The 14,041-nt window shown below is 41.6% G+C and overlaps 1 protein-coding gene across 2 annotated transcripts; it reads right to left on the reverse strand.

Moving 5' to 3' along the window:
- Positions 1-3,487: 3,487 nt before the first annotated feature.
- Positions 3,488-11,676, reverse strand: ARL6IP1 (ADP ribosylation factor like GTPase 6 interacting protein 1). 2 transcript variants are annotated; one of them, XM_004285731.4, is made up of 6 exons: positions 11,520-11,676; positions 9,189-9,322; positions 8,634-8,753; positions 6,121-6,238; positions 5,441-5,525; positions 3,488-5,009 (listed from the first exon to the last, which is right to left on the reverse strand). In XM_004285731.4, the coding sequence occupies exons 1-6, from the start codon at positions 11,553-11,555 to the stop codon at positions 4,891-4,893; spliced, it is 612 nt and encodes a 203-aa protein (XP_004285779.1). In that variant the 5' UTR covers positions 11,556-11,676; the 3' UTR covers positions 3,488-4,890. The 2 variants fall into 2 exon arrangements, with proteins under 2 accessions (XP_004285779.1, XP_012394506.1); XM_012539052.3 differs by lacking the exon at positions 8,634-8,753.
- Between the last annotated feature and the right edge of the window lie 2,365 nt (positions 11,677-14,041).

Here is a 14,041-nt window from a genome sequence, read left to right on the forward strand (position 1 = left end):
AAACAAAAAAAATTAAAAAATGAATTGCCTAGTGGAAGGAGGCGGGCGAGGGGCGGAACCTCCTCAGGGGTGGGCAGTAGAGAGTCGATGGAGTCGAACACCCAGGCGAGGCCCTGGGGAGCTAGCTGGTGGAGGTGCGGCGTTAGCACAGGTTCGACTACCTTCTAGCATTTAATCCGTAAAAGTCAAAAACTGACAAGGGCCTAGATATTTGCAAATTTTTATTGCAGTAACTGTTTACCATTTAGAATTAATTTTGATACTTGCGTATTTACAGTATCTCTAGAAGGACCCACAAGAAATCGGTAAATGCCTCTGGGAAGGGCGTTAGGAACTGGGATGGAAGACTTGCTTTTCTCCCAATACAATTTAGTTTTGTTTTTTGAAACATGTATAGAGTACTTTTTCATACAGTCAAAAATATATTTTTTAATCGGTGCTTCCTTTTTGACTCTCCCTAAATATTAGAAATTATTTACTGGAGTTCCAGGCTTTGCTTTTGAGTTCTGAGATACACAGTTTGGAAGAAAGCCACAAATGTTTCAAAATAAACGCTCAGCCTTTTAAGCGCTTTCAAAATAAACGCTCAGCCGTCTCAAATCCCAGGTGAACAGATGAGATAATGGTGACAAAGGGCTCGCAAAATGTCTGGCACGTAGTATATAAATGCTCAGTAGGTACGGCTTGAAGCCCGGGGTCTGACGGCCTGGGAGGAAGTGAATTCTGGCTCCGCCCTCTCCGGAGCTGAGTAACCTCAGGCTAGATATCCAACATCTGAAACTTCTGCCATGGACTTCTTTCCTCTCTGCTGTCACCCTTACCCTCCCTTCTTACCCTTCCTTGTGTTTCCCACTTGGCCGCCACAATGATCGCTTTAAAACTTGTCAGACCTTGCACTCGCCAAGGGTTCCTAGCACCCTCAGTAAAATCCAAATTCCTTACCAAAACCAAGGTCCTCCCTGACTTGCACACCTGCCTCCTTGCCTAGGAACATCATCCCCCCAACTTTCGCCCCTGGCTTGCTTTTCTTCAGATACACCAAGCATACTCTGCCTCAAGGTCTTTGCATTTGCTTTTCCCTTTAACTTGAGTATTCCTCCCCCCCAGTTTATCCCGAGACTTGCTCCCCACTCCCTTTCCTCAGGTCTCTATTCAATCACACACTCATACAACCTTCTCCCCATTCGCCCCAACCCCATTGCCCTGCTTAATTTTTCTCCATAGCACTTAGCACCTGAAATATTGGAAGTGTATTTATCGTCTGTCTCCATTAAGTAAGCAGGGATTTGGTTGGTTTTGTTCACCGCTGTACCCACAGCTTCTAGAAAAGTCATCTGGTACATAGTAGGCGGCTGACACGTATTTGAATAAATGAATGGGCAAATCAGTTTCCCGATTTGCAAAATGGGGATGATACACCAATCAGTTGAAGTTGCTATGAGGGTAAATGAAATAATCCATATAAAAGAGACACATAAAACCCGGGAGCCTGCGTGCTCAGTCAGCGTCTGTGATTGGCATCACAGCCCACCTCCCCCACCCCCAATGCTTCTCAAATCCCAGGTGAACATTGAGGAGAACCAAGCTCCCAGTTTGAACATCTCAGGGATATAAAAATCTCTGGTTGTAACTTACATTTACAAAAGGACATTTGCTTTTCTAATGAACATTTCCTTTAAGAACTGGTTACCTGTACACTTAACAACACATTCTGTTGACTAAAAATGTGGTGCTCACCTTGAGGGCCTTAGCAACAGTGGGAAGGTAAGTGAATAAATCCACTTTCCTTCAAGAGCCTTACCATAAATAGAAAATTAGTACCACCATCTCTTTATACACTTCATTCATTCATTCATCCCTTCATTCAGGAAATATCTAATGAGTGCCTACCATGTGCCTGCCAGGTGTTGTACCAGGTGAGAGGACAAAAATGTCAGTTCTTGCCCTTAAGAGGTACAGATCCTAGCAGAGACAGATCTCTAAATAACAGCACAATACTGGGCAGTGTGCCACATAGGACGCCAATATGAAGTGCTGTGAGAACAGAGAAGTGGCCTGGAATGTTGCTAAAGCTCTCACAGAGGAAGCGCCATTTGATCTGTGTCGTGAAGGGTGCTAACAACTACTAATTCCTAACTGCCACTAAGTGCTTCCTGTAGATTAACTGAATCCTCAGAACAACACATGCAATTACATAATGTCCCTGTGAGATCTGTACTATTATCTCCACTTCACAAATGAGGGAGCAAACTAAATTCAATCTTAACTCAGTCTCCAAATTTTGCTGTAGGTTAAAAAATCAAAACAAAAATGTGGTCACTTATAACTTGTCTAAGCTCCTAAATTACTTGTGGGGTTTGGGGATCCTGAAACGTTAGGAAGGGTGTGGCCTATAGATATTAAGAGCTAGGAGGGCATATAAAGAGGGACAGAAATCTCAGAATGGCTGGGTTGGAACTGGAGAAAGGGTAGAAGGGTGGAAATGGAGCGGGAGGGCCATGTATAAACTGCCTCTTGTCATCCTGTGAATTCTGGAATGATAGGACCTCTGCCAGAGGTGGTGCAAAGGCAAGAGTTGAAAGGGGACCTGTGCTGTGGCCAGAGCTAGCACAGGAGTAGCCAAGTTGGCCTGGGGAGTAATCATAGCTGCATGTGGAAGACCAGCATTTCAGAGCATCCAGTGACCAGGAGGAGACCTATGGTGACTGGGTTGAGACTTCCCTGTTCTGGACATCATCAAGCCCCCAGGAGGCTCCAAGGAAGGATCCATACGTTTTGGGGAGAGGGGGAGCAAAGAGATTTAATTGGACATTGAATCTGTTCCCAGGATCCACTACGTATAGATAGTAAGGCCTAATGATAAAATATCCAACTGGGGCTCTTTTTTTTTTTTTTTTTTTTTTGTGGTATGCGGGCCTCTCACTGTTGTGGCCTCTCCCGTTGCAGAGCACAGGCTCCGGACGCACAGGCCCAGTGGCCACGGCTCACGGGCCCAGCCGCTCCGCGGCATGTGGGATCTTCCCGGACCGGGGCACGAACCCGCGTCCCCTGCATCGGCAGGCGGACTCCCAACCACTGCGCCACCAGGGAAGCCTGGGGCTCTATTTTTTAAAAAATTCTAAGTGCAGACAAAAGTCACCCACCAATTATTTACTGAGCAGCTCAGGTACCGAATTCTGAGCTAGGCCCTAGGGTACAGAGGTGCCTGGGCAGGCACTCTCTCCTGCATGGCTCCCTGCCTATTCTTCCAACCAGGCCCTCTCACACATGACCTTTGGCCATCAGTTATTCATTGTATCTCCTTTTCCATCTAGGGTGGTGCCTGGATGTTTACTGAATGAATAAATTTAAACCTTTTATTTCATTTTATTCTTAAAGAGCACCTTATAGCCATGTAATGATCACACAGGGTAGTTCATTAATTGGGTACATAAATCCGATCATGTAAACGTTGTACTGGCTAAGCTATAAAGAAAGGACACAAGGAGGGATTCCAGCTTTTTTATTTTTCCCCTTTTACACAAAACAAAGTAGAAGAAATAATACAGGATTAAAACTGCAAAAGTAGTTAATTGGTAGAACACACATACACACAAAAATCTAGGAAGACAAGCTTATTTACAGTGAGGAGACACATGTAAATTACGGTAGTTTGTATACGAAACATTAAAAAAAGAGAAGTCAAACATATGCTACATGGGTGCCACTGTTTACAGCAATATTGAAGGAGAGAAAACAACACTTACTTAGGAACAGATATACCACAAGGTCCAGGTTTTACAGCATCAGTGCAATAAATTCACAAAACTATATTACAGCTAGTTAATCAGTTTAAGAATTGTTCCCAAATATGTCACATTTCCAGCCCTCAGAGGTTCATTCCTACAGATTTCAACTACTCCATCTATGGGGACCAAAAGCAGCCAGTGATACCATAAAATGAGAATCTTGAGGCTTACCTTTAAAGGCTTATTCTGGTCTTGAAAAACTAGTAGGGTTTTCTACTGAAATGAATCTTGACTAAACACAGGATGAGTTTTGTTCTTTATTGGCTGGTCTTGGAGTGAAGGTCATAGACATGACTCTTAACCTATTATGTACTTTAGTTTCATTTAGCTGAAAATCTGAAATCAAAAGTATGCTAAAAATCCTAAATACCATCTTGCGTAAGCCTGCTACTAAAAAGCACTTAAGGATGTACTAACTTCAAGTTTAAGTGCACGGGAACAAGAGTTCTAAGCCTGTCAGATTACCCATTTGGGAGGGAGGATCAATGCTTCCAACAAATTGCTAAATTCTGCACAAGGGAGAAGCCAACACATACTAGGCCATGGAATTACTTTCATTTTATTCCATGAGGATTCTTCTCCCACAGTGTCGAAACAGAATGAGGAATGAATCTTAACTGGTCTCTTCATCAGAAGTGGTAAACTTGGTTTCTATATTCACGAAGCCAGACAGTTGTTTAAGCAGACTGTGGAAGTAGACAGTAGAACCAGCTTCCTGTAGTCACAGACCACTATCTTGTATCCAGCTACAGCAAAGATCAACTTGAACAGTTATCCCAGGCCACTGTTAACTGTACTAAAGGATGAAGTTCACCACTATATTATTTTAAAAGTAAGAGTTCAATTAACCCTGGGTGAGAAAAACCACGACGAGTGGTGATGATGAATGAGTTGTCCATATAAGGCCAGCGGATGACAGCACACCCATGAAGACACTGGGCATAAAGCCTTACTTGGCAAGTCAGAATTTCTACTAACTAAGGGCAGAATGAGGGACAGCAAAGAGCTACATCTGTAACATTTTAGTATCCAGACAGCATAAAAGACACTGTCCCCAAGGACAATGTATACACCATTAATCACACTGCATAAAGCAGATGTATTATTCATTTTTCTTTTCTTTTTGTTTGAGAAGCTTGTTTATCTCTCTTTTGGCCATTCCAATGTACTTCGAAATGATTCCATGTTGGTTTAGTCCAGGAAGCAAGAGTAAGAAAGTCACTTAAAATTAAAAACAAAAACAAAATTACAAAGGCAGCAATTAACTTCCCAAAGATTCTAACATTTTATAGAAGGTAGTTCTTCAAACTATTACACACTCTAATGGGAGGAAGTAACATGAAACCCATTATTTCCACTGGTATTTATCCCCAGAAGCTTCTGCTTCATACCTCCCAACCTCAGATAAGACATACTGCTTATTTTTACCTCTTGCACATTACTTTCTACCTTGGTTATTAGTTCTTTGTCTTAACTTCCAGTAAGACCACAAACTCACTGAAAACAAGGACCTGGGATTTAGTCATCTTTCCATACTCACACAGTTCCTTAATCACTGCCTGGAACTCAGGGAGCAGGAACATATTGCTTACTAAATTCCAGTTAGACTTTACTGGCCAGGATGTGCCTGCAGTTTGTCCTCAAAGACTTACCTATCAGGTAGGTGAGAAGGAGGTTGTGGACTTGCTGTCCCACCCAAGCAACCGCAGCAAGAGAAATGATCATGGTCATGAAGTACTAATAATGAAAATAACAAGAATTTATCAACTCCTAGAAACAGACTAAGAAGCGAAACTTTAGGAGGTTGTTTCCAAGATTGGAAAATAACTCCGTTTTTATTCCCACTTTTCTTTAAAAATATTTAGTATCTATATATTATATAAAAGCCATAGAAAACTCCCTAGGTCTCCTTTATAGAATTTACATACATTCTCTCCTAGAATAACTATAATTCTGTATGTAAATTAAGTAGTTTGTAAGTTAACTACTTTTGCAATTAATAACTTCACATAGTAACCTCAAGTGAAGCTAAGAGAAAAGAGAACAAATGCTTCCTAAATATATGTCTTTTACATTTATTTCAGTAAATAAAAGAGAAACAAAAAATTCACCTCTACAAGAATAAAAAATTGAATGCAAAATGTAATTTTAACTTTTAGTTTAATACAGATAAATATTTATGAATGTACTCAGAGGAGTTAAACCAACAGATAATGATAAACATCAAACTACAACTAGAGTAAAGCAAAAAGGCTTTACACTATAATGAAGCAAAAATTGACTCAATCTTAAAATGTTGCTTTACTTAAATAAGTCAAAACTAAAAAAGTACCATTTTAGGCTTTTCTTCCTTTAGCGTAAAGAGGCGTTTCCACCAGCCCACAGCTCTGCGTCGAGTTTTTACGAGATTGCTGCAAATTTCATGGAATCTCTGCTGTTGCTCAGTGGTCCTAGGAAAAGAATCTTCCCTTTTACTATAGGCAAATCTTAACAGTAAACAGAAATACACCGTCCTCTCAAATTTCAGAAACTATCTTCTAAAGAAAATCTAAATAAAAACAACAATGATTCACCATTATGTTATAGAAAAAGTTCTTAAACCATTAAGACTCCTTTTGGGAATTCCCTGGTGGTCCAGTGGTTAGGACTCTGTGCTCTCACTGCAGAGGGCCTGGGTTCAAAACCTGGTCAGAGAACTATATCCCACAAGCTGCTCAGCATAGCAAAAAAGACTCCTTTCATAGCACAGGAATAAGTTTTAACATAAAGACACACGTGTGTGTACAAAGTAATGGCCATCTATGGTTCTAAAGCCAAATTTGGTCAATGATAGTAACAAAAACCTCATGACTACTATGAGTCATGCAGAAATCAGTATGAATTAATTTCTCTATTCCTATATTATTTTGCAGATCCCAATGAATCCTGGGTGGTGACCCATCAGAGTCCTTGAGGAAGATGTGAAGTTTCAACCAAACAGTTATATTTAAGCACTCGTCAGTAAGATAATAACTACTAGCATTCAAAGCACAATACCCTCCACTGGGCTTCATACATTTGAGGCCTAGGCAGCCACAAAGAGCTCAAATCCAAATTCCTTATAAATTTAGTCCCATTGAGGGAAAATATAATCACAAACAAAACAGCAGTAAGAATACAAAAAGATCCTCCAAAAAGCCCTTTGTAGTTTATAATGTATTTTGGGTTCTGATTTTTGCCTTTGTACTGTCTTTGCTATACAGACATAATGGCTGCTATAAAAAGTAAGCCCTATGCTGGAGATGTGTTGCTTTCTCTCCTCTAGTCCTTGTCCCTATAAATCTGCAGTGACAGATACAGTAGAAGGGCTTCTACTGAGTCCTGGAACTTTTTATAAATAATCAGACCTTGTATGCTGCCCATAGTCAAGGCTGGACTGTGGCTAGGCAACAGTGTCCTTCCTTCTTCATAAAGGTCAAAAAACAAAATCGCTCTGTAGATAAGACTGAGCCACATACTGATTACCACGAAACTTCAAGAGCTTACTTCTGAAAATTCTTCTCCAGGAGTTATGAATTAGCAGATTAGAATGTTATCTGGCTAATAAAGTCAGGGTCCGAGGTTGATTCTGTTAAATTGCTACATTGCATAGTTACAAACTTGCCCCCCAAACAGCAGCACAATGAAAAACAATTCAAAGCACATTTGCTAACACTAACCATTGTGCTATGGCAGAAACATCTTTATTTCAATACAAAAATGCTTAATTATCCCATAACTTAAGCAAACCCTACATTTAAAATTCTTATTTTTATAGAATTATTTTATAATTTGCTATTATCAGGAGAACGAAAAACAACAGGCACAAGTAGACTACCAATTAAATTAAAATAAACAACCAAGGGAGTATAGCAGCTAGGAGAAAAAAATCCATTCCTATATCTAGTTTTGCTCACTATTTGGATCAAAAGAGAAATGCAACATTCCAGAAGGAAGTTAAAAAATACTTTAACAGGATCCACAGCCACTTATCTTGGGAACTCATAAGTAACCCGTTCAAAGAGTGGTATAAATGCAATCAACAACCCACTTATATACATACAGCTTGAACGTATTCTAAAGCACTTTTGCTAACCTCCACTGCACTACCTCAAGGTCTCAACGTGAAACACAAGATCAATCTTTTTCTTTTTTTTTTTTGAAGTCTTTATTGAATTTGTCACAATATTGCTTCTGTTTTATGTTTTGGCCGGGAGGCATTAGCTCCCGACCAGGGATCGATCACGCACCCCCTGCATTGGAAGGTGAAGTCTTAACCACTGGACCACCAGGGAAGTCCCAAGATGAATCTTAAAAGTCAAAATATTTCACAGCACCCAGAAGAGTCTGCCTAATAGAAAAGTAGACATTCAATAAATAGTTGCTAAATGAACAGGCAAAAAAAATCTACGTTACTGTTTTCATATTCATTCAAAAGTAATTGGTGAAATTAATATTATAATATCTTAAATATCAATGGAAAAAATGTAGAAGTAGACATACTACTTTTATGGAAAGCCCATTATGAGGTCTGCAATCCTTGATAAAACATTACCTAAAAAAGCCTCACTTCAATAAAAAGGTCTAGGAAGAAAAAAAAGTCAAAATAAATGCTAGAGTATAAAAGAACTATGGAGATATAAGTACCGGAAGTTTGTGATTTATATCTGAATCAGCTAAGAAATTCTTTACATCAAACGATAAATCTAACCCCTAGTCACCTGATGGTTAAGACAATTCTCTGTGCTTAATTACAACACACTAGTCATAGCTACCTGGTGCAGTAACTTCTCAGAAATTAGACTGCCACATCATTATGCCACCTACCATTTATTGGAGCCAAAAATTCTAGGCGCTAGAATGGGAACAAGGTAGTCTGCCAAGCACAAAAACATAACAAAACAGGAAACACCCGACAGAACGGATGGATCTAGATAGTAGATAGTCCTGTTTAAAAAAAAAAATTAATAAAGGTTAGAAAAACATAGACCTCATTAATCCTAGCTGAAGATGTTTATCCTCCTAGTCCTCTGGTTCTCAAAGATGTTATTCACCTTTTTTATTCTAATTTTCTCACAAGTAGTTTTCCGGAAGCTTCATGACATCACAGCTGTAACGGTTAATGTAAACATGAAGAAGCAAAGGCTCTTTGGCGTCCTCAACATTTTTTAGCAGTGTAAAGGGTCCTAAGACCAAAAAGTGTGAGCCACAGATTTATTCAACTGCCTTGATAACTGAGTTTACAAAGTACTACAAATTCTGAAAACTAGGCAAACGGCTCTAAGCAAAGGCATTCTTTACAGATTCAGGCACTTCCATAAATGGAACCTGAGCCCTTATGAGTAACAAGCACAATCTACAGAAATTTAATAGCTCACTTACAGAAACACCAAAGAAACCACACCCATGATGGCAGGTGGAAACCAGGCTCTTTCCCATCGGAGGACTTTATCTGCCATCAGCATCACTTCTCCCCATCCTTGCAGCTGCTCTTCCAGATTTGCAGTCTCTGCAGCCTACATATGAGTAACATTTAAAGCGATCATTCTACTAATCTCAACATTTCTGTGGCTCCTAGAGAGTTAAATTCTTCTAAGGCACCAGGTATGTAAAACAGCTCCTACAAATCACTATCTTAAACAAATTAGTTTCTCAGAAAAACGCAGTTTTTAAACCAAAGACAGAAATCAATGGGGAAAAAAATTATCATTTAATGGTCACTTTCCAAGTCCAAGCACTGGGCTACTCTTTTACATGCATTATGTAACATAATCCTTATAGACCCCTTAAGATAGGGATAATCAGAGCCATTTTACAATTAAAGAAAGCGAGCTCAGAATGCACTTTCCCAAAGCCATGCACTACTAAGTGGCAGCACCCTGAGTATAAAATTGGATCACTTAAAGTTTCTCATTTCAGGTAGTTACAACTGGTCTGGTGTTTTGTCATTTCATTGATTTAGCCCCCTACTTCTGAATCCATTAGGAAAGCCTCTTCCCGAACAGCATTCAATTTCCAAAATAGCTCTTTGTGCAATGAAATCATTTAGATGTTGGCATCATCTGCACAATTAAGGAAAACTACTGTGCTTTTACAAAATTATAAAAGGCATATTAAGCCCAATATATCTCAATAAAATGCTTCTTACACTTATCAGGACATTTTGGTTAGACTTCAAATTTCTCTGCAAATTTGACCATCAGCTGCAAGTAGACTTCTCAGATGAGCTAATGGGGCAAAAAGCCCTTAAGCTGATTTTGGTAGAGAAAAAAAACTTGGAACAGGAAACCCATGTGTTCTTATAACTGTTACCACACGGAAATATGCAAATGACAGGAGACAGGGCAGCTTAATCTTGATAAAGATGTTATCTGTGCCACACTGACACTTAGGTGACCTCAATGTTTCTGACTTTATATACCATGCTTAATATAGTTAAATAAGAGATTACCATGTGGCAGAAACTCTGCTGAATATATTATGTGCTTATACTTTAATTACTCCTCCCAACAAGCTCAGTTTCCACATTTTACAAATGTGGAAACTGAGATACACAGAGGTTTACATATCTGAATCCAGCAAATCCAAGGCCAAAGGCCTTGTTCTCCTTAAATTAAGTCACACTGCTCTGTGGAAAGAGCAGCCGAGCTCCAGGCCAGGATCTGTTGTTTCAATAGCTGTGTGAACTTGGGCAACGATCAACTCTTAAAAGAAACCTGGCTGGGGCTCACTAGGCTAACCATAGAAAAGGGGGTGGTGGTGTGTGTGCATGTAAGGGGGCAGAGGTCATGCATATCTAAAAACCAATGCAAAATGAAAATCACGCACAATCAAAACTGCCCTGCAAAGTCACTTGATTCGTTAGCACCTGAGCTCTTGGAAAATCAAAAGTCAAAATTAAATAATTTGGTTTCTCTATTCACTGTTGTTCTGGTGGTGAGTAGCATGCCTTTTCCTGGGGATAGGCAACTGAGAAGATGGACGGATTTCTCTCGTTTTTACCTAGATCCTGAGGGGGGATTCGTGCTGAGGTTAAAACTGTCTGCCTGTGATACAACCTTACTGTAGTTCCCTCCGACCCCGGCTTACTCTAAAATCGTCCTGGGACACCCCCCACCCTCGCCCAGACTTACACGTTCCAGACAAACGCCAGAACCTGCCACTGTCCCTCCAGCTGGATCCTACCTCCAGTTCCCAGCGGCGAGCTCGCAGCCTCCCTGCCGTTTTAAAGCTGTGCCAGCTCTAAAAGAAATTCTCGGCAGCAGCCCTTTGACCCTCCACCCCTGCCCAAGTATTAGGGGAAAAGGGCGAACGGACATCCTGGTTAAAATCAAAGACGGGGAAACCCAGATACAGCTGGGGTCTGGGCCGCAAAAGCGCTCGATGAGCCCCTCGCGGCCCTTTGCCAAGGACTGCACCCCAGGCTGGTCACAGCCCCCCTTCTCCCGCTTCCTCCTCAACCCCTAGTCGCGTTGAATGATCACGCGCCCTCCTCGCCCCGTCGTGCACCTTCCCCAGGGGATGTTAGGAGTCGACACGACTAGTGACCGCCAAGCAAAGGTTACCCAAGAAGCCCAAAGGGCAGGCGTCGTCGCCTGCACCTGGGAACGGAGAGGAGGGCCGGGCCCGCGGCGGGTGATAGGAACGAGGCCGCAGCGCACCGAAGTCCGGAGGCCCCGCTCGGTTCCCTCGCGACGAGGAGCTGGTACTCACCAGCAGGTTGGTGCTGCGATTATCTCCTTCCGCCATTGTTCCCGAGGTGCCCCCTCAGCGAGCGCAAAACGCCCCCAAAAGCCAGCCTTCCTCAGAGGCACTCACGACAACCCTAGCGAAAGGGCACGCCCAGCAGGCCGTTTATATAGGCCAGCTGCCTTTCCCGACAGAACCCGCGAAGCTCGCTCCCCATTGGGCAAATCGAGATCACGCTTAAGCGGGCCGGACCAACCGCTGCTCAGCGCTTGTCTTGAAACCCAGATCAAAGGAGAAGGAGACCACGCGAGGCCGAGGGGGCGGGGACACGGAATAACCAATCAGCACCCAGGAGATGTGCTACACCCCGCCCAGGCCTTTCGGAATCGGTTCAACTGCCCCGGGACGGGGCCTGGTACGGCCTTAGTATCCCCAGGGAGGGCCGCCATGGTGGCTCTCGGACTCTTCCGGGGGACCTCAAAGCAGCTAAGGTACCTCTCTGGAATTTAGTCCTCAAGGAAATATGCCACCCAATATCAGGCGGAGGGCAGAGATGGGCATGTGACGCTAACCGCATTGTGATTAAGGAGGCTGGCTGGCTGGGATCTTCTTCCCGACCCAGACGGTGCCCCTAGCCAGCCCGCCTTTCTTCTAATACCTGCTCTGGCAGCCCTAGCCAGGCCGCTAAGCAGCTTAGACCCAGATATATGACTCGCGGACTCGTGCCCATCTCAGGAGGTTTTGAGTACTGGTGAAAGGGGCCATTTATGTAGATTTTCTGCAATTTTTCCTTCCCTACCCATTAGGAATAAAGCCTTAGTTTGATAGAGGGGCGGGGGCGGCGGAGACGGTGTGGAAATCTGGGCATAGTTTCAGAACTTGTGAAAAATGCACCGACTTATAAAATTGGCTTATTTTCATGGGTTCTTTGGGGAAATTCTTTGTGGGGCACTTCACTTAAACTACGAGCTCCCCCTCCAAAAAGGGACTGGTTTTGACAGATCCTTTCTTACTAAGGTCATGCTAAGGAAAGATGTAAACCCTCTCATAAGAGTGGAATTTATTGCAATCTAAGAATTAGATGAACTATGTGAGAGAATTCTACATATTTCTCTCCAGGATTTCAAAATGCATTAACACTTTTCATTACTCAATACAAACAAAATAATGCCAATGTTAACCTGGTTAGATGTCTCTTTCAGGAAAACTTACCGTGGCTTTTAACTTCCAGCCTTTTACCCTTTTATAGTCATCTATATTATGCCATCGAGTTTATTTTAAAAGCATTCCTTAAATTACTACCGGGTTCATAAGATTTCAGGGAAGACATAAAGAAATGTGAGCCAACACATGCTGCCCCTAAGAAAACCAGGGGGACCGGAGCACTGTGAATTTCAAAAAAAGGTGTGAAATTTGCCATGGAACTTTGAAAAGAAATAAAGCATCTGTTCAGGTATAAACAGTTCAGGGGGGTAAAAAAAAAGCCTTTGCAAGGAAAGGGGACTCTTCAATAAACTGCCACTTCAGGGAATGTTGGGGAAAAACAGGTTATGTAGGTAAAATGCAGCCAGTTGGACAGCCTGTTTTGGGAGATTTTAAAGTTGTGACCTCTGAGGAGCAGGCCCTCCGCTACCTATTCCAAAGGAAATCAAAAGGTCCCAGTCAGTCGGCAGCCACACAATGAGTGCATATACGGAGTGCTGAGCGCTGAGATCTCGCCACAGGCACAGCAACGCCCTCTTCCAAAGGACAGGGTGTGGGGTTATTAGACTTTAAAAACTGCCCCGTGTATTTTGGGAAATCAGTTTTTGCTACAGAATGTGCCTGGTTTTCACCCAAGTTCCCTATGTACAACTTCAGAAGAAAGACTTTTCAACACCAGCTTGTGAAATTGAGATAGGTGAAAAAAACCTGAAGAAATGGCTTTCAAATAGCATGGGTTCTCCATAGAGTATTTGTTACTCAAGGAACATTTGCCCAGAACGATTTGCAATTTAACAGCCTAGGATCACTTCTATAAGTTCCTTAACTAAGCTTCCAATTGCCCTATTTAAAAAAAACAAAAACACCCACGCTTAGTGTAGCTTCCTTTGGAGCTTTCTTTTTTTTTTTTTTGGTATTACAAAGGCAGGATGTGAACTTTTGAAATATATCAGGTGGCTAAACAGTTAACATAAATCCTAACATAATCTAGCAGCAACAAATGCAATCTGATTTCTAGATATTAAAACAAGCTGGACATTGTTTTCCTTCAGAGCTTTCATACACCAGGGATATACATGTCAATAGTATTCTACAGGAGTTTTTAAAGAAATACAAAATTAAGCTTAATAAATTGTGCCTTAATACTAAGAACTTTCCCACTGAAGTAAAATTTCTACTGCTATTCAAAAATACTATTAGAACACTGAGTGTAAAATACATTTTTTAGAATCAAGTTTTTAAACTTTTGTAGGTATTAATAATTCGCTTTAAAAAAAAAATCTCCCCATATTCCAAAATTAAGTTTTCTGGAAACTACTTCAACAAATTCAGAGCTTAAATCC

The sequence above is a fragment of the Orcinus orca genome, chromosome 16 (assembly GCF_937001465.1).
Source record: "Orcinus orca chromosome 16, mOrcOrc1.1, whole genome shotgun sequence".
NCBI classification, from domain to species: Eukaryota; Metazoa; Chordata; class Mammalia; order Artiodactyla; family Delphinidae; genus Orcinus; species Orcinus orca.

Coding starts and splice junctions, on each gene's coding strand:
- ARL6IP1 (XM_004285731.4), bottom strand. CDS start 11,555: ATGGCGGAAGGAGATAATCGCAGCACCAACCTGCTG. Junction 9,323..11,519: donor ATCGCAGCACCAACCTGCTG/GTGAGTACCAGC, acceptor ACTCATATGTAG/GCTGCAGAGACTGCAAATCT. Junction 5,010..5,440: donor CCTTCTCACCTACCTGATAG/GTAAGTCTTTGA, acceptor TTTAATTTTAAG/TGACTTTCTTACTCTTGCTT.